General features: G+C 52.7%; 1 protein-coding gene across 7 annotated transcripts; it reads right to left on the reverse strand.

Annotated features, from left to right (window-relative positions):
- Positions 1 to 14: 14 nt before the first annotated feature.
- On the reverse strand, positions 15 to 21,732 carry ERN2 (endoplasmic reticulum to nucleus signaling 2; the record flags this gene model as incomplete). Of its 7 annotated transcripts, none has more annotated exons than XM_079945827.1 (22): positions 15 to 227; positions 312 to 379; positions 461 to 584; positions 1,117 to 1,244; positions 1,333 to 1,480; positions 2,746 to 2,945; positions 3,023 to 3,122; positions 3,202 to 3,391; positions 3,530 to 3,614; positions 9,308 to 9,449; positions 9,746 to 9,901; positions 10,615 to 10,736; positions 10,848 to 10,995; positions 11,087 to 11,165; positions 13,027 to 13,291; positions 14,550 to 14,651; positions 14,978 to 15,085; positions 15,225 to 15,297; positions 19,200 to 19,272; positions 19,491 to 19,524; positions 19,875 to 19,980; positions 21,613 to 21,732. In XM_079945827.1, 22 exons carry the CDS (start codon positions 21,703 to 21,705, stop codon positions 15 to 17), a joined length of 2,757 nt encoding a protein of 918 aa, XP_079801953.1. The 7 variants fall into 7 exon arrangements, with proteins under 7 accessions (XP_079801953.1, XP_079801951.1, XP_079801950.1 ...); XM_079945825.1 differs by having other exon boundaries at positions 9,308 to 9,473; positions 21,613 to 21,696; XM_079945824.1 differs by having other exon boundaries at positions 9,308 to 9,476; positions 21,613 to 21,696.
- Between the last annotated feature and the right edge of the window lie 1,437 nt (positions 21,733 to 23,169).

Raw genomic sequence — 23,169 nt, forward strand, 5'->3', positions numbered from 1 at the left:
GACGCCAGGCCATCTCAGCTCCCAGCAGCTCCCAGGCTCAGCGCCTGGGCCCCTGAGGCCGGCAGATAGTAGGGCAGGAAGAGGCTCTCAGAGGCGCAGCTCCTCAGGGCATGGTACGTGTGGAGCAGCAGCCGTGGGAAGCGGTTTGTGAAGTACTGGACGAAGCTGTCAGGGACAGGGCCCAGCGCCTGCCGTACCTCGGCCGGGAGCTCCCTGTAGTGATGCTTCTGGAGGGGTCAGAGCAGAGAGCCCGGGCTTAGCTGGACCAGGCCTCCCCACCTTCCAGGCCCCTCCCAAGCCCTGGAACACACCTTGTTTCTCACAGCACGGAGCAGGTCTCGCACCGACGTCCCCTTATACGACCGGAACCTCTTCAGATCTGTGGACGGGGAGGTCGTTGGCACAGCCGTCCCCACTGGGCTCCCCTCGGCCTCCTGGGCCACCCGAGTCTGGCCTCTACCTGTGTGCAGCGGCACCGAGATGTGCTTGTGCCAGTCACTCCGGACCACCTCGGCGCCACCCGCCTCCAGCGCCGTCACCAGCGGCCCCTGCTCAGGCTCCTTCTCCAGCCAGTCGCTGGCGTCCTAGGACCCACAGCTCCTGAGCCTCCTGAGCGGGCTCGGAGGCCACAGGCCAGGAGTGTCCTATGGCTGGGGCAGTGCAGCCGCCGAAGCTGCTCGGGTTAGGGTAAGTATTATTGCCTCCTATGGAGTGTGGCTTCTCTGTGCTATGCGGGGTCTAATCCAACCGGTGATAGAGGTGCTGTCGTCCCCGTTTTACAGATGAGCAAACAGGCTCAAGAGGCTCAAGGTCACACAAGTGGAATGGGCTGTCTGGGCACGAGTATAGCAGGAGGGACGACTAGGGCTGAAAGGAACGGGGTCTAGCCTCACATGAGGGGCAGCTGGGCTGGGGAAGCGGTGCTGAGGAGACCGTGCAGTGCCAAGATGGCAGCGTTCGGGAGTCTGGGCTCTGCCTTGATTGAGATAAGGATCTGGGCTGCCTGGAACAGGTAGACGAGTCTCTCTTCCCCCAACCAATCTGGCTTCCCCTCTCTTGTTGCTCAGGACCCAAACTTGGGACTTTCTGGGGCCGCTCCCCAGATTTCCTCCTGACCTGGAAGAACTGGAGCTGCTTGGCTCTGCTCCAAAAGAAGGGGTGGGCCAGCACCTGGTGAGCAGAGGGACGAGCCTGTGGCAGGGGGCTCAGCATGGCCTCCACCAGGTTCCAGGCAACGACCTTGTCTGTAGGGGCAAGAGGGAGGGACGGCTTCAGGCCCGCGCAGGCTCTGCCCTGCTTCCTCCCTCCTCTGCCAGCCCAGGTCCCCCTCACCGTGGGCCTCTTCCTCCAGGTGAGCCAGGCAGGGAGAGCCTGCAAGGATGTTTGCCTGGCGATAAAGACTCTCTCCGAAGGGGTGGCTGCCACTGGAAAGCACATAGTAGAACACGCAGCCTGCAGAGAATATGTCCACTGCGCTGGTCTGGGGGCCAGAGGGACAAGCATAAGGAGGAAGTCTCTGCTCCAGGAGGTCTGCCGGGCTACATTCTCCCCAGGGCTGATATGGCAGCTGGGGATCTGGCTCGGACTAGGACACAAGGACACTTCCCAAGAGGCATCCTCTTGGCCCTAGATCCCCTCCCCTCTGCACTGTTGAAAGGGACCCACGGTTTTCATCCAAAACCTTTGCCCCTACTGAGCCTCTAGTTTAGGTTTCCAAGTGTCATTCCTCCAAGTCTGGTGGGCAACACAACCAAGTGAAGCTGGGCACGCATGAGGCGATCAGGCAGCGGTGAGGACTGTATGATCTGTTGCTGGCCCTGTCCACACATGGCCACTGGCACTTAGCTCCAGCTGGTTGCCTCCAGGGGACTTTCTCGGTGGCAGAGCTTTTGATTTTCCAAGTGAATCCAGAAATCTAGACTTTTATGTGCAATTTCCCAGAAGTTAAAATATTGGCTGCTAATTTAAAAAATCAAAACCTGCACAGGCTCCTAACATCAGTGCTTTGGTCCTTGGGCCTCCAGGTTGCCAATCCTAGCTTTCTCTAAACTTCAGGGGTGGGGTGGCTTTGCCTGGTGACTGTCCTTGCGTGTTACTCTCATCCATGCCTGTGACTTTCCCCTACACACCAACTCAAAAATCTGTAATCCTGGGGTCTCCAACTCAAGTGTCTCTGGAGGTCAGACACTGCTCTGTGCTCCAGTTATATCAGCTCATGTGATGCTCCCCCGAACCCTCCGCATCTGGGTGGCTCTCCACGCTGGCTACACGTTACAGTCACTGGGGGTCAGTTACTGGGTGTGGGACCCGGGCACCTGAATTTTTTTCAAGTTCCCCAGTGATTGTGCATCACAGTAGAGATGAAAACTATTTTCTAGTTCAGAGTTTCTCAACCTCAGTACTACTGACATTTTGGACCAGATAATTCTTCGTCCTGGGGGACTGTCCTGTGCGTTGTAGGATGTTTCGCAAGCGTCCCTGGCCTCTGCCCATTAGATGGCAGTAACAAGCCTCCCTTCCCCTGCCAAGTGTGACATCCAAAAATGTCTCCAGACATTGCCCAAAGGTGGCAAAAATCATCCCTGGTTAAGAACCATACCCTGGGTAAGAAGGGAGGAATTATCCCCACTTTACAGATGAAGAAACAGGCTTGGAGGAGTGACTGAAGGTCACACAGCGGGCCCGGACAGGAGAGGCACTGGGCAGGGAATGATTACTGCGGCCTGGGGCAGCGGGAGGACTCACGGGGCTGTCTGGGGGCAGGAGCTGCAGGAGCTCGGGCGCCATCCAGCCTTCTGTACCGGGGACGCCTGAATGGAGGCTGAAGCTGCAGCGGCCAGCGGGCAGCTTCTTGCAGAGGCCAAAGTCTGAGAGGACCACTCTGCCTCGGCCCTGGCTGTCGGGCCCCGTAATGAGGACGTTGCTGGGCTTCAGGTCCCGGTGCACTGTGAGAGCGGAGCAGAGTTGAGAGCTGAGGGGGGAGTCGGGAGCTTGGATGGAGGGCGGAAGGGGCTGCTGGTACCTATGTGTAAGGAATGCAGGTGGGCCAGGCCCGCCATCAGCTGCTGCAGCGCCATCCCGGGCTCCAGGCCCCAGCGGTCCGTCTCCGGGTGTTCCACGTACTGGGGAGCGGCGAGGGGCAGAGGTCACCCCGCGGCCCAGGACCCTGCCCCCCCGCCCATCCCTGAGCACAGGTTTCACCTCCCGCAGCGAGGCCCGGCAGAGCTCCAGGGCGATGTAGTGGAACTGCGGTCCCCGCTCGGTGCAGAAGTAGCGGAGCACGTTGGGGTGCCTGTCAGACTCCTGCAGCATCTGCACCTCCCGCCGGACCAGGCCGAAGCACTCACGGAGGAGCCGCTTGACCGCCACGGCCCGCCCCTCGAACTGTCCCCTGGGAGGTGGCGAGCGGAGGTCCAGAGGGCAGAAGAAGGCAAAGGTTAGGAACTGTGCCCACCTCGGGGGTTCTCGGAGAGAATGGCTCTCCAAGGGACAGTGGCCATCCCCAGCCTGGCTCCTGGCTGCCGCTCACCGGAAAACGAAAGTCCCGCCTGCCCCGCGGCCCAGCACGTCCTTGGGATTGAAGGAAATCTTCCCCACCACGGTGAGCTGCTCGGCTGGGGGGAGGGGAGGGGGGGGGTCTCAGGGAGACCTGCCCAGTCCCAGCTCCCCCACCTCGGCCCTTCTCCGGCCTCCCCCTTCCACGCCCCGCCTGGTGCCAGACTGCTTGGGTCCAGTGTCTCGTGCTGCCGCTCAATCCGTGTGAACTTGGGCGAGTGACTTAACCGCTGTGCCCTGGTCCTCTCATCTGTAAAGTGGGACCTATGTCAAGGATCCTGCACAATGTTATCGTGAGGATTAATGGAAGAAACGGTGGGGGAGAGGTTCACTCTACTGTCCTCTTTTATCCTTCTCCCTGTTTTGGCATCTTCTGCGCAGGTTTCTTTCCTTTACCCACCTCCACCAGTTATAAACCCTTTTAACTAAGGAATTCGCTTCCAACAGGAAGGTGAGTTTTGGCAGCCGTAAGCGTGAGGAGGGTGAATGCTGTTGCAGAAAAGACTGTCCTGGAAGAGGGCGGGGCGGGGTCAGTGGGCGTTTGGATGCTGAGCTGTCCCAGAGTTAGTTCTAGGGCAGCAGGGATTCCCCAGAAGGCCTTGGTTTCCTGTTAAGAAGGATGAGGTTGGACTGTTACTGCTCTTCCTTTTGGGTTGCTTGCAAGAGACCCCTCACAATGCACCAGGCTGCACCTTGCTCAGATCCAAGGGGCCCCATGCTCGCAGCTAAGTGTATCTGGCGCCCCTAGAGCTGTGTGCCCCTCCGTGGCCCTGAGAACACTCTCCTTAGGAAGAGCTGCCAGCTTCAGTCTCTCTAATCAGCTCTTGGAAAAGCAAATGAAAATCAGCATCAGGGATCAGTGAGAAAAGTATTAAGCTGTCCCTCAGCACTGCTCTGGATTATTGGCTTAAACAGTCACTCTCATCTCCTGACGAGATGCAAGCAGTAACCGAAATTTGTATACCATGGACACTCAGGCGTGTGGGCCCAGGGCCTTGCTGGAAGCACATCGCCCACAAGTAAGATGGGCCTGTCTCTCCGGCAGCTCAGGAAGCAGGGACAGAGCTGCGGGAAAGCCTGTTTGAACCAGCCATGATCAGCTGGCTCCAGGTGAGGGTCCCTGAGCACTTCCGACCCCTCTTCTGTACCTACTTGCTTCGTTCTGCTGCGTTTCCTGTCTCTTATGTGTCTGCCTTCCCTGCTCTGGATGCCCTTGGCATGAGGTGAAGACTTGCTATGTGCTTTCTGGGTTAGATTCAAAACTAACTCTAGTTTCAGGAGCACCCTCAATGCTGGGATGGAGGCCAGACTTCTGGCCTTGAATGCAGAAATAATGAGCCAGGGGGCTTCCCTGGTGGCGCAGTGATTAAGAATCTGCCTGCCAATGCAGCGGACACAGGTTCGAGCCCTGGTCCGGGAAGATCCCACATGCCATGGAGCAACTAAGCCCGTGCGCCACAACTACTGAAGCCCACGCACCTAGAGCCCGTGCTCCACAACAAGGGAGGCCACCACAATGAGAAGCCCGCGAAGCCTGTGCACCGCAACGAAGAGTAGCCCCCACTCGCTGCAACTAGAGAAAGTATGGGCGCAGCAGCGAAGACCCAATGCAGCTAAAAATAAATAAGTTTTTAAAAAGCTTTTGCACAGCAAAGGAAACCATAAACAAGACCAAAAGACAACCCTCAGAATGGGAGAAAATATTTGCAAATGAAGCAACCGACAAAGGATTAATCTCTAAAATTTACAAGCAGCTCATGCAGCTCAATAACAAGAAAACAAACAACCCAATCCAAAAATGGGCAGAAGACCTAAATAGACATTTCTCCAAAGAAGATATACAGACTGCCAACAAACACATGAAAGAATGCTCAACATCATTAATCATTAGAGAAATGCAAATCAAAACTACAATGAGATATCATCTCACACCAGTCAGAATGGCCATCATCAAAAAATAAATGCTGGAGAGGGTGTGGAGAAAAGGGAACCCTCTTGCACTGTTGGTGGTAATGTAAATTGATACGGCCACTATGGAGAACAGTATGGAGTTTCCTTAAAAAACTAAAAATAGAACTACCGTATGACCCAGCAATCAATCCCACTACTGGGCATATACCCTGAGAAAACCATAATTCAAATAGACACATGCACCCCAATGTTCATTGCAGCTCTATTTACAATAGCCAGGTCATGGAAGCAACCTAAGTGCCCATCATCGGATGAATGGATAAAGAAGATGTGGCACATATATACAATGGAATATTACTCAGCCATAAAAAGAAACGAAATTGAGCTATTTGTAATGAGGTGGATAGACCTAGAGTCTGTCATACAGAGTGAAGTAAGTCAGAAAGAAAAAGACAAATACCGTATGCTAACACATATATATGGAATTTAAGAAAAAAAATGTCATGAAGAACCTAGGGGTAAGGCAGGAATAAAGACGCAGACCTCCTAGAGAACGGACTTGAGGTTATGGGGAGGGGGAAGGGTGAGCTGTGACAGGGCGAGAGAGAGTCATGGACATATACACACTAACAAACGTGGTAAGGTAGATAGCTAGTTGGAAGCAGCCGCATGGCACAGGGAGATTGGGTTGGTGCTTTGTGACAGCCTGGAGGGGTGGGATAGGGAGGGTGGGAGGGAGGGAGACGCAAGAGGGAAGAGATATGGGAACATATGTATATGTATAACTGATTCACTTTGTTATAAAGCAGAAACTAACACACCCTTGTAAAGCAATTATACCCCAATAAAGATGTTTAAAAAAAAAAAAACAATAATAATGAGCCGGGAGGCTCAGTCTGCACAAAGATATTCACCATTTGCTCAGCCTTCCATATCATGGTAATGGAGAAGCAGCAAAGGCAGGAGAGAAGTTCTAAAGTAATCAAAAGTTGTCACACGATGGGGAAGCAGTGTACAGTCAGAATTCCCTCTGAAAACCTCAAGAACATGTGATGTATTGTGTTGCTTCTTGTACACGGGTTGGGAAACCATTAAAGTGGTCACCTGTCTTCATGGGTATTGCCAAAATGCAAACAGAGGCAACATCCCAGAGTTGACCTGCTTTTGAGTTCCTGAGCTGCTCCTTACTGGCTTTGTGAGTCTGGGGTGGGGTGCCGTGAACCTTTCATTTTCTCTTCCATAAAATCAGCGTTATGATAGTATCCGCCTCACAGAAATGTTGTGACTATCATACGAGTTCATGCACGCACAGCATTTAGGAAAGTGCCCGGTACACAGTAAGCGCCATATAAATGTGAGCTCTCAGTGTTAACTCTGGTTCAGGCTTGAGTGCGCCCACTTGCCGCTGAATGTACCATGTAGCCGGTGGTCCTGGAGGACACCCAACCAGGCACGTGTAGATGGATTTGTGGAGGTTAAATGAGAGTGGGACAGGACCCCGCTGTAGATTTTGTGAACCATAAAAAGGTCCCGAGGAACGTTGTTCTCCCCGCACCAAAAGGAGAAGCAAGATTTCCAAAGTCAGAGTTCCTGACATAGAGGTCCTAAGAATAAGAATAGGTTGCCACACGGTGCCAGTGTGGCAGGGGCTTTTTTGGAGAGTGGTTCTTGAAGCTTTTCTGCCATCTGCCACATTCGTTTATTTGACTCTCCCTGCACTAAAGATTTTTGATACACTGGACTCCATATTGTTGCCTATTGGATGGGCAAGTCCCAGCCTATTAACTCTGCCTGTTCCTCACACCTGCTCGGCACATATTCACTCCATATATATTTATTGAGTTGAGAAGGGCTGTTTAAGAACCTGCAGTGGCCAGTCAGCCACTGCCTCAACAGATATTCCCTGAGCCATGCTCTGGGTCGAGATTGCAGCAGTAAGCAAGGCAGGCTGAGCCCAAGCACCTGTTCTCCAGTTTACCACAGTCCCATCATGCCCTATTCTCTCTCCTATGTGGCTGCTTCACTTGTTTACTTTATCCACCTGACCTACCCATGAGCATGAGATTGCCACCTTCCTTTCAGCTTCCGGAATGTGTACCCTGCTTCCTCTCATCTCTGAACCTTCACCTGTGCTACTGGTGCCACCTGGACTGCTGCTGTCCCCCGCCTCCCTGTTCACCTGGGTAATTCCTTCTTATCCTTGGGATCACAGCTTAGACTTGCCTTTCAGGACAATTCCCATGTCCCCATGTCTGAGCTACATGCCCCTCCTTTGTGTTCCTATAGCTCCCTGTAGCCTCCCCAACCGCATCACAGCATTTATCAGAGCCTAGTAACAGCCTGTCCTTTCCTGGCTTTGCCTAGAGGTCATGAAAACACCAAAGTAAAGTTTATGAAAACTTTAAACGAAGAAAGTGAAAGAAATAGAAAGGTTTCTTTTCAATTCCAGAGGGAATCCAGTATTATAAAGAGATTGTTACCACTGAGTTTTGTAACAAAGGTACCAAGCTCTAGCTGGGATTCTTGTCCTGAAGCACTGATATCACTTTGATTATTTTCTTATAGTGAGTAAAGAAGTTTAAGTGTTTTATATATCAAGGATGAGCCAGGGCTGGGATTCAACATCTTTTTTTCTCCTCCTCTGAGGATTATCGGTATCTGCGGACTCACAAGGGGACTGAGACGTCTGGGGAAGGAATTCCATCCTGTCAATGACTGGGACCGTGGACCGGGGTCGTGAGGGACACCTGAACGATGATGGCAGGAGGAACAGCAAGGTCATTTGACGAGAACCACCTGGGACAAGTGGAGTCTGGGTCATCTGGGGAAAGACTTGGCTCGAGTCAGAAGGTCCAAGGAGATGAGTGTTTCAGGGTGCAGTGGGGTGAGTATTACTTGGACCCACCCAGAGCCAGTAAAGTGATCGGAACTGCAACTCTCAGGGCTCAGGCAACTCGGCAGTGGGGGGTTTTCTACAAGAGCTGAGCCCTGAGGAAGAGAGCTGCTTCCCTCTCAGCACAAGGAGGCGAACGCAAGGGGGAACTTTGGGAGCCGCACGGGAGCCGCACGCCAAGCATGGGGCGGACTTCACGCTGAGTTAAGGGCACAGCAGAGTGGCTCCAAGGCTCCAAGGCAGTGGTTTGAGCAGTGACAGGAGGGTCCAGCAGCAGTTCACACAAAGGACCGAGGCCAGCCCAGCCCGGAGCCAAAGAAACAGGAGAGAAGTAGCCTGGACTGACCACTAAAAGCATGTGGAAGTTCCCCTGGGGCATCCCACAGATTCCAGAGGAAGCTTGAAAGGGCTTGTTTATAGGATGAAATTGAGAAAAGAGAAGAGAAACGTTTAAAAAATAAAAAGCCCTAAAGAGAAAAGGAACCAAATGGTACCTAGGTGATTTACTATTATTGTTACCAAATATGATGTTATTTTAACACAAATATTAATAACATCACATAGTCTGATTTGATAGTAATGGTGATGTAACCTCTCATCATGAAGTGATGTCATGGGGTGGGTGTTATTATTCCCATTTGACAGATGAGAGAACTGAAGCTCAGAGGAGTTAAGCAATTCATCAAAGTTAACAGTTAGTAGAGTTAGATCTATACCCAGTTCTATCTGCATCCAGGGTCCTTGAACATAACGACAACAGTAAAAATGATGGAAAACATTTTCAGAGGGCTGAACTACATAGCAGGCACTATTTGACGTTCTCTCCTGTTAACTCATTTAGGCCTGGCTACCCCACTATAGTGGCTTCTAATACACCGACTTCGAAGCTAAACCTTCCCCTCTCTTTTCTGTCCCTGACTTTGTCCTTTCCTGTTCATGTAAGCTCACCTTCAGGGTCTTCGAGTGGCTGGTCTTGCTCTGGGGGGTTTTGAAACCTCTTGCGGCTCCGTGGGGTGGCCCCGGAGGGCTGAGACTGAGCATCCTGTGAGATGTGAGACGGGCCTGCAGGTGCCAGGGAGGCCTGCTGCCACTGCTTCTCTGCCAGCTGCTGTTGCTGCTGCTGAAACATGGGGGCCTAAGAGGGCCCAGCCTTGGCCAGCCCCTGACCCATGATGGGCCCAGAAGCTGTGCCTGAGATGGCCTGTCCCTGGAGCACTGGCATAAAGAGCACAGTATCAAGGGCTCTGGGAGCTGCCAAGAGGACAGCAGGGGGCAGAATTGGATCTGGGTGAGGGAGAAAGTTGCCAAGTGGTCTTGGAGAAGAGAACCAGAGTTCCCCCTAGGAAGACCATGAGAGGGGCCTGAGGCCAGGGATGATGGGCTTACCTGCCTCATCAGGAAGAGAAGCCATCCTCCCAGGAGGAGAGCAGTGAGGCTGGCTGCCAGCAGGTCTTGGGGTCCCAGTCCTGGATGCAGGTCTGGGGTTTTCTCTTCAGGATGCAGCTCCAGGTTCGAAGGTTCCTCCCGGCTCAGGCTCAGGAGCTGGGGACAAAGAACCTTTCACTCTTAGCAGCCCCTCCCACTGTGGAACCCCTAACCCTTCTTCATGACCCAGTATAGGGCTGGGCTTAGCTGAAGGGGTGATGAGTGAGTGGTGGGAAACCTGGCACTCTCCATGCTGCTGAAACACCATGGTGCCCCAGTGGACTGGTCTTTCAGATCTAGCTGAGGACAAGCAATCTCCTGGGGTATCACTAAAACTTCAGATACTCTTGGGGCATCACCAAAAAATTCAGATATCCACCTCCAGAGATTCTGAATTCAGCGGGGGCGGGTGGAGTGGGCTCCTAGGTGATTCTGATAAGCAACCAGATTTGAGAATTACGTCTCCAGGTCATGCCTGTTCCTTCTGAACTTGAACTATTGGCAACTCTTGTCCAGTCCTCTCCCAGGAGGACATGCTTTTATAGTTTTTCCATTTTCATTTTCTCACTTGATAAATATTTTGTAAACTTTAAACTGAAGAAGAATAAAGAAAACTGTGACCCATGTTTCACAATTTAGATAGCCAATATCTTTTTAACAATTCTAACACTCTTCTGGCAATAACAACAAATGAAAGTTTTCCTTCCGAGAAATTGTGAGGTCAGTTGACCCACCCCGAATGTTATTCCTAGAAGCCTGAGGAAAAGGTCCAAGGGCTGCACCCCCGCTGCCGCACCTCCCCCCATGCCCTCTACCCCTCTAGCACTGACCTCCAAGAAGAGAGCTGGGGCCTGGGTGCCCCCTGAGGGTCTGGTCCCAGAAGTCCCACTCCCTGGGGTGGGATGGAATCTCAGCATGGTCGTGTGCAGGACTGGGGGTGGCTCATGGTGTCCTAAGGGGCAGGGAAAATGTCAATGGGTTGGAGGTGATCTCAGCCTTCCAGCTCATAAACTGAGCTCACAGGTCCTTTATCCACTCTAAATTTGGGTAGAGGGGGTCTCACCAATGAGAAGCCACTGGCTAGGGAGGGCCGTACTGCCTGAGGGGTATCTGACAGCAGTGCTAGGTGAGCCCTCTCGCTCTCCTGAGACTTGGAGTGTCACATCATCTGTGGTAGGGCCATCCGTGGGGGCCAGGGTCAGTCCACGAGGCTATGGAAGAAGGTGGAGAGTCAGGAGTGGTGGGGGGAGACTTCTCTCCTTCTCTATCCCCTCTTTCCAGCCCCTCAGAGAACCTTCTCACCACTAGGGCCACCCCTGTGTGAACCAGTGCTTTAGACACATAGAAGCCAGCTTCATCCTTCCCCACATACAGCGTCATCCTAGTGGGGGAGAGGAAAAGGGGGAGGAGAATGAGTGATGGTGGTGGGTAGTTTCAGTCACCGTAGTACCCGTTTCCTTGTATTATCCCCGCCCACACTGACTCTGGGCTGGGCCAAGTGACTTGCTTTGGCCAGTGAGACAATAGCAGATGTGACACAAACACAGTCTTGAGAAATGCTTGTGCACTGGCGTTTGCCCTCTCATGGGGTTCTTTGGAACCCCGGGACCACCAAAGAAGGAAACCCAGGCTAGTCTGCAGGGGCATGAGAGACCTCATGTGACATCCCATAGGCTAAATAGTCCACCAACTACGAGAGAGCTGAGTGAAGCTATTCTAGATTGTCCAGGCCCAGCCAAGCCACCATCTGGCTGCTCAAACCAGAAAACCACCCAGCTGACCCACAGAATCTTGAAAAATAATGAATGTTTGTTTGTTTTGAAGCTCTAAATTTTGGGGCTGATTTGTTATATAGCAAAAGCTAACTGATACAAGCTCTGTAGTCATTGTTTCTAAATCTATTTCTAGCCCAGACCTCTTCCATGAGCTCAATCTTCTAAATCTGAACTCATCTCCTCATTCCTTAGCTCCCCCTTCTTCCCCCACTTCCTCCCCCCTTCTTCCCCCACTTCCTCCTCACCCCCACCACTTCCTCCTCCAGTGCTCCCTACCTTTGAAAACGACCGCACTCATGCGCCTCTAGAAACCTGAGCAAAATGGTTGACTCCTTGTTCTAATCACCAAATTTGTACTGGTTTTTCCTCTTAATATCTGTTACCCTCCACTTATTTCCATCTCTAGCGTTTCTGCCCTGGTCCAAAGTGTCTTCATCTCCTGCCTGAACTAATGCAATATTCTGTGAACACTTCCTCCCCACAATTCTAAGATACTCTTCACACTGCAGCCAGTTATCTTTCTGAAATGAAAATACGATCAAATCACTTCTTTGCCTAAAACCCTCTAGTGGCTTCTCCTTAGCCTTGTCCCAAACCCTTTAAATGATCCTACAAGATCCCTGTTTAACAGCCTCAGACTTTATTCTCTGCTCAGAGCCGTGCTCCAGCCTTAATTTATTTTGTTAACTTAATCTGTTCCCTGATTGCCATGGTCTCTCTCTCTCTCTCTCTCTCTCTCTCTCTCTCTCTCGTTTCCTCTTCATCCTTTAGGTTTCAACTTATAGGTCCCTTCCTCTAGGAAGCTTTCTATGATTACCTTCTGCCCCCAGTCTTGATTTCAGTGCCCTTCCTATACATTCCCATGACACCCTATACTTCTCTTATCTCATCCTTTATCATACCATATTATGATTACGTCTTTACGTACCTGTCTCCCCTACTAGACTCTGAGATTTTTGTAGGTAGGAACACTGGCTGTATTACTGTACTCCCAGAGCCTAGCAAGCAATTGCTACATAGCAAGTGCTCAATTAATATTTGTGGGATGAACTGAAAGAACCGATAATCCCCAATTTTCCCAGTCTGTCTCCCGGCTCCCCAAGATGGGGACACTAATGTATTTGGTGTTGCAAGGAAGGTTCATATTTAAAGTTTTCAACAATCAGTAAACACATAGTACCTACCAAGCATAACACGTGCCCGCTGTAGCACTGGGGTGGAGACATGGAGGCCCCTCCTAGGCCAGACTTTACCCTATCAGTTGCTGAACAGTGGGGCCAACCAGGGGGTCCTGGGAGCACATGGGGGGTGGTGCAGGGCACTGGTTATTTACCAAACTGCTTGAAATATTTTGACCCCTGGTTCAGCTGCACTGGCGTGTCATGGTCGGACATCACACCTGCCCACTGGACCTGGGCTACAACACTTGCAGAAGCTCCTCCCCAGTCCCCAGGCGTGGGCACTTACAGCAGCTGGGTGTCTAAGGCAGAGAAGTGAGTGGCAGTGTCCTGGGGGCCTGAGGCGGGCAGTTGGATGTGGCCCCAGCGGAGGGCAAGGAAGTGCAGGGTGTCCCGAGCCAGTGTGAGATGGGGCAGCTGCCGCAGGCTGTCCTGGTGCCATGTGTAGACGCCCACCACAGGTACGCCTAAGTCCTGGGTCCACAGCACCGCCCCGCTTCCTGGGTCCACCGTTAGCAGCAGGCCCATCCCACAGGATGCCAGGTAGCTCGTGTCTGCCAAGAAAGGTGGCTGAGGAGATGTGGTCAGGGAGCCCTGACCTGAGGCACCTCGGAGCATCTTGAGGTGGGGAAGCTGCTCGGAGGGTGGGCCATCAGGAGGGCCGCTCAGGTACGTGGAGGTCAGGTGAGATCACCTGGAGGGTAATCAGGACATAGGAAGTTCACTGGGTCACTTTGATCAGGGTCAGCTGGCAGCTGTGTAAGACGTAGGGGGTCAGTCATGGTCATCCAAAGGCGACTCAGGTGTGTGAACCAGTCCTTGTCGCTTAGGATGTGGGGTAGTCAGTCATGGTCTGGCTGCTGGTCAGTCAGGGAGGTCTGGAGACATGTGGGTAGCGTGGAAGTCATTTAGAAGGTGAAGGGTGTCAGCCAGGGGCCCTCTGGGTGTCACCTGTGATGTGTCAAGGTCGCCTGCATGAGTTCTCACGTGGAATGGTGGAGTCAGGGTCTGAGAGGTGGCTTGGGGCACCTTTGGGGTCACTCAGGCATTTGGGAAGGAGAGTTATTATTTTTTTAAAAACACATGATTATATTTTAATACACAACTAAAATACAAAACACCATAGTAAATTGATGGCAATAAAATATGGCGTTTCATTTGCATTGCCTGACAAATGGTTAGCATCCTTAGTCATAAATGAGTTCTTAGGAACCAGTAACAAAGACACTGATATACCAAGGGAAATGAAACAAACAAACAAAAAAAAGAAGAAGATGAAATAACCCAAGTAACTAGAAGGATTAAGCATATATGAAGATGACTGAGCTGAACAATAACAGAAGAAAAGCAATTTCTTTGTAATATCATATTACCAAAGGTTAAAAATCTAACATTTGTAGTTTTAGGAAACATAGGGAAGGACAGTTATAATATCAAGGGGGTGGTGAGTCTGGGGGAGGTCACTTAGGGTCATCTGTCAGGGGTCGTTCAACATTTGGGGGACTGCTCAGGGTGTGCAGGGGTTGTTTGGGGTCACTCAGGAGGTGGGGAGCACCCAGGGTGACCTGGCTGGGCTTATTGGGAGTGCAAAGGAATTAGGATGTTAAGAGCTGCTCAGGGTACAGGAGGGTCAGGCTGGGTGTCGAGAGGGGTCACTTAGGGCTGTCTATCAAGGGTGTGTCATTCAGTACGTGGGGTCCCTCAGGAGTTCAGGTGGGTCAGAATGTGGTGGGGTTGGTCGTGGATACCACTCAGGGTTCCCTGAGTTGGGGACCTTGCTCCAAGGTGGAGCCAGAGAAGGGAGGCACTCACATTTCCCAGGTGAGCCGTCCACGGGGGCTGCTGCGTAGCGGCGGTAGGTGGTGTTCCAGCGCAGGGCTGGGGCCCTGGGGTCATGCATGGTGACCGTGTACTCTGGGGACACCCAGAAGCAGGGTTACCAGGAGCGCCCACGTGGTGCTCCTCTATTCCCATCCAGGGGACATCATCTCATGGGGGCGGGGGCTTCCCGAGCACCCAGCCTGGAGGCCAGAGTCTTCAAACAGCATCAGGATAGCAGAAACTAGGTCTGTTTTGCTCACTGCTGTGTCCCCCGCTCCTTGTTCAGTGCTCAGGGAAGTGTTTGTTGACTGACAGAGTGATTGACTGGCCTGGACCCAGCGTGGATAGCAATTGCCAGGCCTGGGCAGAGCAAAAGGGGGGCTTCCCAGAGCTCGAGGAGCAGCTGGGGCCTGACTCACGCGTCCGGCCGATGTAGAGGCGGGGGGTAGAGGGTCGCTCTGTGGTCAGGGTCATCTGCGTCTTCCCTGATTCAGGGTCCACCACAAACCAGGCATCCTGCTTCCGGCCTGTGGAGGTGGGAAATGTGCTCACTCTCAAGATGGCCTGGAGAGGGTGTGCAGCCTCTCCGTGCTGTGCCTAGCTGGCCTGTCCTGACCTAGGTCCAGTCCCTGCTGGACCAGGACTCCAGGCTGGAGAGATGCTTACCTGTATAGAAGACGCCGTCAGAGCTGCGACAGGGGGAGGCATGAACCAGCTCAGGGATGGTGAACGGCAGTCTCTGGGGAGTGGAAATAGCAGAGAAGCACATACAACCTATTCATTAGGTACAATTATTATCATATCCATTCCCAGAGGGGCTAAGTAATGTGGCTAATATCACACAGCTGCTAAGTAGCAGAGCCAGGCCTTGAGCATAGCCAGTTAGTTTCCAGACCCCTCACACTTAACCACTCTGCTACACAACCTCTTGAGGAGCTGCAGAAAATCCCACTCCCAGTGCCAAGATGCCACCTGATCACATGATGCTGGCCTGACCACCTCAAAAACACTTGCTGAGACTTGAAAACTTCAGTGGCCATGACAACCTTGGAGAGGCTGGGGAACTGTTCCACCCAAGAGACATGAGGACCAAATGCAAGGGGTGATCTTGGTTTGGGTTCTGGACTGGAAACAATAAAGCACACCATTAGGAACTTGACAAAATTAATATGGATTGTGGATTAGATAACACTATTGTATCAACGTTAAATCTGCTGATTTTGATAATTTACTCTCAGGCTATGTAGGAGAAAATCCTTGTTTTAGGAATGCACAATGACGCTTTAGGAGTAAAGGAGCATAACGTCTGCAACTCATTCTCAGATAGTTCAGAAAAAGAAATTTTATACACACATGTGTAATATTATCCATCTGTTAAGAGAGAATGATAAAGTGAAAGTGATAAGATGTTAAAAATTGACGCATCTGGGTAGAGGGAATAAACAATTGCTCTGAACTATCTTTGCATTTTTTCCTTACATTTGAAATTATATCAAAGTGAAAAAGATCCCCAAACTCCACATACAGAGCTCTTGCCAGACAGCACCCCAGGCACAAGCAAGTACTGAGGGAAAGAGAGTCAGGGCTTCCCGGGGGCTCAGTCAGGATGGACAACAAAAGAAGTCCATACAACCTATGGTTGGTACGGTTAGTGCATGACAGGGGAGCACATGAAGTTGAGAGTACCTGATGCAGATGTGGGGGACTGAAGATGGACTGATGGAAGAAGTTCAGTTGTTTATTCATTCATTCAACAACCGTTTAATGAGCACCTATTACTAGCCAGGTGCTAGGACTCTGTTGTAACCAAGACTGACCAAGTGCCCTTCTGCACAGAGTTACATTTCTGGTGTGTGTGTGTGTGTGTGTGTGTGTGTGTGTGTGTGATAATAAACAAACAAAAACACATAAAGCATAATGCCAGGTAGTGGTAAATATTATCAAAACAAACTCAGAGAACTAGGATAGACACTGATTTGAGATGTTATATCACATAGCCCAGCTAGGGAGTAAGTACCCAAGCCAAGGGAGGAGTGAGCCACAGGGTCATGTGGAGGGAGAGTGCTCTGGGCAGAGGGACAGAATGCTGAGGCCAACGGCAGGGCCACCTACCAACTGGCATGTTTAAGGAACAGCAAGGAGGCCAGTGCACCAGGAGTGGGGATGGAGAGGGGCAGAGTGGCCGAAAGTGAGGTCAGCTGGAGGCAAGATCACGGACTGGGAAGGAGTTTGGCTGTTACATTGGGACTTGAGGGATGAGTAGGAAACAGCCAGGGGAAGGGGAGCACTTCTCACAAATATTCTGCTTCTTCTTCTGGGCTCCCGGTGGATTATATTTCTTTTCCTGCTTAAAGTGGGCACAGCCATGAGACTTGCTTTAGCCAGAGGGAGGGAGCAGAAGAGACCAGGTCCACATGGATACTACAAGAGCCAGGGTGTGCTTCACCTCGTTCTCCTTTTCTGCTTTGGTGACTGAGAAGCCTCGGTTGCGATGGAGTGTCTAACAGCTTGGGTCTCCAGTAGACCACAGTGTACAGAGCCCCCGGGGGACCAACGCTGGGCACACGCTGTAAGCAGGAAGCAAGCTCTCTGGAGCCACGGGGCTTTGTGTGCTGTTGTCGCAGCGTGCTGCGGCTCATCCTGACTGAGTTGGGGAAACAGAGGCAGAATGGAAGAGGGTTCCAGACTCTTGGGGACAAGCTGGGTGAAGCCCCAGAGCTGGCACATTCAATAAGTTGATCGGTGTGTGTGCAGGTGTGTGCATGCATGGGTGCCTGTAGGTGAGCGAAGAGACGGCACGAGTGAGCTGGCCCTGGTGTGCTTTGTCAGGGCGACTGGACTCTATCCCAGATGCCCGGAGAGTGATGAGACTCACAACCACACCTGCCCATAAGACCCAGTGATGACCCCCAGAGCTGGATGGGACTGGAGGTCCACTCTCCACCCGGCCCTCCCCATGGGAGACATACTTGTTTAGATTCCACCAGTGGGCGCCCTGTGCTCTGGCTTCCAGTCGGGGGCTGGGATACGGGGAGGGGGCAGAATCAAGGCGAGTGTTCCTGGGTCTCCTCTCCACAGAGTCATGGAGGGCTGGCTGTGTCCCTCCCCCAAAGGCCTCAGCTCCTTCCCGGTGGTCCTCTCCTCAAGCCCCCTCTGGATCCTTCCCCTCCTCTGAGCTTAGGGCTGATACGTGGCACCCCACGGTATGGGCCATAGGACACAGCACCCTGCCCTGCGGTTTCCTACCTCGGCCCACACCTTTGTAAGGAATCCCGTTAATAAAACCGCCTCAAACTCTCCCGTTGTAGTGTGCCACCTGCTTGCTGGGACCTTGCCTGCTCACGTGCTAACATTTCTTACCAATTCGGTTTCCTAAATCACATGCGTAAGACCATCCCGGTAGGCATCCCATGGCACAGTCAGAATTCTGACACTGCCTGACTCTGCGCTTGGCCACATGACCAGCTTTGGCTGATGAGACTTTAGCGAATGCGGTACCGTCGGCCCTCCCTATCCGCTGGCTCCGAACCCACAGATTCAGTCAAATTCAGATTGAAAATATTTGGGAAAAAAAGTTCCAGAAAGTTTCAAAGAGCAAAACTTGTATTTGCCGCACACTTGCCAACTATTTACATACCATTTACATTGTATTAGATATTATAAGTAATCTAGAGATGGTTTAACGTATATGGGAGGGGGACTTCCCTGGTGGTCCAGTGGGTGAGACTCCGCGTTGCCAGTACAGGGGGCCCAGGTTCGATCTCTGGTCGGGGAACTAGATCCCGCATGCATGCCGCAGCTAAAAGATCCCACATGCTGCAACTAAATAAAGATCCCGCATGCCACAACTAAGACCAGGCACAGCCAAAATAAATAAATAAATGTGAAAAAAAATAAAGTATATGGGAGGATGCGTGTAGGTTATATGCAAATACTGTGCCATTCTAAATAAGGGACTTGAGCATCCTTGGATTTTGGTGGTGGGGGACGATTGACCTGTGGATACCAAGGGACGACTGTATAAGCAAAGCTTGAAAAATGCTCATGCACTGGCCTCGCCCTCTCTTGCTGCTTCTGGCTCCCTTGTTGATACCATGTGAACAAGCCCAGGCTTGCCTGTTAAAAGATGAGAGACCCCTGGCCCAGTTGCCCCCATCAAAAGCCAGCCAACTACCAACGAGTTTTCAGAAAGAGAGCCAGCTGACCGGAAGCGGACCACAGATGCTTGGGCAAACTCAGTCAAGGCCACCCAGCTGAGTCCAGCCTAAACTGTCATCTCACAAAATGATGAGTTAAATAAATGGTTTGTATTTTTAGTTTGAGTTTGGGGGCAATTTGTTATTTAGCACAAGCTAACTGATACATAGGTTTCCCCTTAAAACCCTCAGAGTCCCCTGGAGAACCCCCCGTGACGCCCTCAGAGGCCTGACAGTCATCCGGTCAACCTGCTCTGCAGACACAGCCAGAGTCACCCTACCACCCCCTTTCAACAGACCCCTCCAGACAGCCTTCCCCCAGTGCTCTCAGACTTCACCCTCTGCAGGACACTTGGATTCTGACCATACAGCCCTGCACCCTTTCAGTGCTCTGGCTAACAGAAGCCCTGACCCTCACCCATCCCAAGCACTGTAGGAAACACACCATTAATCCCTGTTGTTTCTGCGTCCCCAAGATGTACAGGCTGCCATCAGCTGGGTCTGAGAGAAAGGCTGTCCTGTGGGGCAGAGAGGAACGGGAGAAGGTTGGGTGCACGCCCCCTGGTTCCAAGAGGGCTCCTCCCCTCCAACTTCCCTGCCAGTAGGGGCCCACCCTCAAAGGAGGCACCACAGAGCTCCGGACCCAAATCTTCTCCCTTGCTTCCAGCCCACCCGCCCCTCCAGGCAACTATGGCTTCCCCATCTCTCAGTTGCCCGCTCCTTGGGGTCCACTTACTCTGTGACGTACATGGGCCCCTGGATGATGGGATCTGTAGGGACAGGGACAGGGGCATGAGTAGACTCCCCGTTGAAAGGCATACCTCACATTGGTGCTTACTGGGTGCCAGACACCAAGCCAAGCATTTGTCACGAGTGTAATGTAATCCTCCCGAGAACTCTGTGAGGTAGGGTTGTTACCCTTGGCCCCCTTTTACAGGTGAGGACATTGAGGCTCAGAGAGGTGAAGTGACTTTCCCAAAGTCACACAGCTGGTAAGTGGTAAAGCTGCCCGCGGACACCTGCTTCTTGGATTCTAGACCCCATGTTCTTATCGTCCACGCCAAGGTGACCTCCCCCCAACGCGAGATCCAAGGAGGGAGGAGTGACTGCCCTTGCTTACCGTCTTTCAGCGTCCACTTCAAGTCCCCTGTCTGCTTGATCAGTGCGTGGAGACTTCCATCCAGGGTGGACACAAACAGGAGGTTCTCTGGCGTGAAGGTCTGAACCTGCAGTGGAAACAAAGTCACCTCTTCTGAGAGGCCTGGGACCGCCCTAGTGCTTGCTCCAGGCAGGGCTGGCTGTGACTCCCCTTCCCCTAGAGGGAAACAGAGAAAGAAGGAAGGAGGACTGGGGAAGCTGCTGGCTCCTCCCACTGACCTCCACGACCCTAGAGAGGGGTTATGGTGGGAGCCGGGGGGCCTGGCTCCTTTACAAAAGGACTTCAGTGACCCTCACAGCCTCCCTAAGAGATTGGTGCTATTATTCTCACCATTGCACAGGTGAAGGAGACTAAGGCTCAGGAAGGTTAGGTAATTAGCCTCCAGCCACACAGATAAGTGGCAGAACTGGGACTTGAACACCATCTCTCTGGTTCCAGTGCCCGGTCCCTTTCTCCTTTGCCTCCCCCAACCCATTCCGTCTCCCCAAACCGGCCCAGCTGCTTTTGGTGCCAGGCTCCAGCAGGCCCCCTGGACCAAGTGGGGGGGTGGCCAAGGGAGGGAGGGCTGGTGCTGCCCTGCGTCTGGCCCCTGCTGGGCTAACTCACCTGCTCCAGCCCTTCCTTGAGCAAACAGGGTGGGGCTGAGCTCCTAGCAGGAACCCTAACATCCGGGTGGCCTAGCCGCACCCCTGCAAAGGCCACATCCTGCTCCAGGACCCTCAGGCTTGGGGCCAAGCCAATGGTTTCGGAGTAGAGTCAGGAAACTACCTTCGGGTCCTCTCTTCTCCGGGCCTGTTTTGTGATCTGCAGCGTGGCAGGAGGGAGAAGTGATCTGGAGAAGAAGCTGCGGACTGATTGCCCACTGTTGAGTTTCGTTTGACCATCATCGTTTTTAAAATTTCGTTTATAATTAGCTACCAAGTTTTTAAAAATTGGAAAGATTTCACTTTAAAAAAAATCAAGATTTCTCATTTTTCTCATTTCTAGTTTTTTTTCTCATTTTTTCTGGAAACACCCGATCTGGCCACACTGTGCTCACATTCTTACTTGGCAACCGTCATCTGGGTCCTGAGCTGGAAGTGGGCACGGGGTGGCATGAGCAGTTGCCTCTATGATCCCAATAACTGCTCTGGGGGCTCCAGGCTGGACACGTGGGTTCTAGTCCTGGCTTTGCCTTCTCACTGCATTTCTGTAAGACTGGATTTTTCCGCTGTTGGCAGGGCTGCACCAGATACCCATACCTCCGGCTTATTGATCCCAGAGGTTGTGAATCAGGGGTCCAGTCACGGGTAAGGGGGGAGCGTTGTGATCCGCCTGAATTTGTCTGTAAAGCTGGGTGTATGGGCGCATTTCTCGACAGAGGACCTTCAAGTGGATCCTGAGTTCCAAGGAAGCCGGGGTTCCAGAAGTTTTAGGACGCCTGGCAGGAAAGCGAGGGTCCCCTCCCTCCACCCCCACCCCCATGCTGCAGGACGCGCGGGGTGTTGGGTCTACCTGCGCTCTTCCGCGCGGGCAAGTCTCTCCAGCTCGTGGGGCAACCGGCAACTCCCCAAAGCTAGGAATTTTTCTCAGGCCAGGGGCCGACTTGGGGCGACCCGGACCCGGGGGAGGGAGAGGAGCCCGCTGTGCTCCCGCCGCGCCCCAGCCGTCTGCGCCCCCGGCCCCGACCTTGGAGGCTCCGTGTCCGCCCGCTTCTCACCTGTGGTTCGAGCGTCCCGAGCAGCGCCGCGAGCTGCAGCAGGAACGGGGACCAAGGGCCGGATCCCCGGGCCGCGCTCGCCATAGCCCGCATAGACGGCGTCCACACAGCTGTCCTGGTCCCCGGGGCCACCAGGGGACCGCTGGGCTCCCGCCCGGCAGGAAGAGACTCCGCCCCGGGCTGGGCCAGTTGGACGCGCAGGGGCCGGGGCGCAACCTCAGCCCGTAATTCTGCTCTTTCCCCCGCCCTTCCCATCGCACTCACACCTGCATCCCTCGGTCACCCCGCAAGGGATGGCTCTGAGCTTTCCTGGAAAAGGGATGTTACCAACGGCGGCCCTTATGGAGAATGTACCACCTGCCAAGTATTGTACCAAGTGCTTTACATCCATCATTAACTCATTTAATCTTCACAGCATTTCCCATGTAACAGCTGGGGCTCAGAACTGGGATTCAGATTCAGATGTCTGACTTCAGAGCTTGTGCTCTTTGTTACTATGCCAGTGGCCTCTATTGAGAAATGATAAACGACAGATTAATTGGTTGGTTCAGTTATTCATTCAATAGATATTTATCTATTACCACAGGCTGGGAAGCAGGAGAGATAAGGTCTCTGTTTTCATAGAACTTGCAGATTCCTAAGCATTAGATATCAAATGCACACATGAAAGGCTGCCTGGCTATGGCCGTTACAGTCCTAGCTGCAGGCAGACTTGGTTCAGGGAGGGCCTGCAGGGGTCCAGCTGGTTTTCAAGGTTTGACTCATTCATTTCTCCTTCTTTGTGTAAAAATCCCTGCTGATTTGAGGGTCGTGCAGCCTGGCTCTGCCACCATCTCCCCCTCCTTCTCTCTGTCATCCTTGGCCCTCCGGTCACACCGCCCACAGTCAATGAAGACTTTGCTGGCTGGCCCATAGCTTTCATCCCCACCCCCAATTCTGCTGTCATCTCTGGTGTCTTCAGTGTCACCTGCTCCTGCACGCTGACCCTGACCCACACTGTAATCAGCTCATGGTCACCCAGGCTTGCCCAAGTAACCCCAAGTCAGTCTTTCGTGGCTGGCATCTGCATTCCCCAGCTGCTGGGCACGGGGGAGTGCTAGGGGCTCACGGGTGCCTACTTCTCTACAGAATTGCCCTTGGCCACTGGAGCAGCCCAGTGCCCCCTGCCCATGACTGACGGACACGGGGTACAAAAGACCGGCCCTTTTGCCTCAAGGTGGGACGAACTCTGTGGTGCAGTTTGTGCTCGAGAGGTCCCCGTGAGATGCAGCTGAAGCCGGTCTCCAGCTGAGACCCCTCCTTCCTTGGCTCTTCCCCCTGCCCCATCCTGCTTCCCTCACTCCCCTTCTCTTAAAGAGTTCTTCCCAACATGTCACTTGAGCAAGAATCCCTGTCTCAGGCTCTGTTTACAAGAACCTGCCAAACCTAAGGCATCCTCTCACCACATTGTCATCAGCTGTAGCCTTGGAAAGCCCGACTCCCTCATGGCGCAGAAACCTCTCTTAGAAATATGTACATCATGAAGTCTTTGGTTCACTCGGTTACTCCTTCATGCTT

The sequence above is a fragment of the Stenella coeruleoalba genome, assembly GCF_951394435.1.
Source record: "Stenella coeruleoalba genome assembly, chromosome: 15".
NCBI classification, from domain to species: Eukaryota; Metazoa; Chordata; class Mammalia; order Artiodactyla; family Delphinidae; genus Stenella; species Stenella coeruleoalba.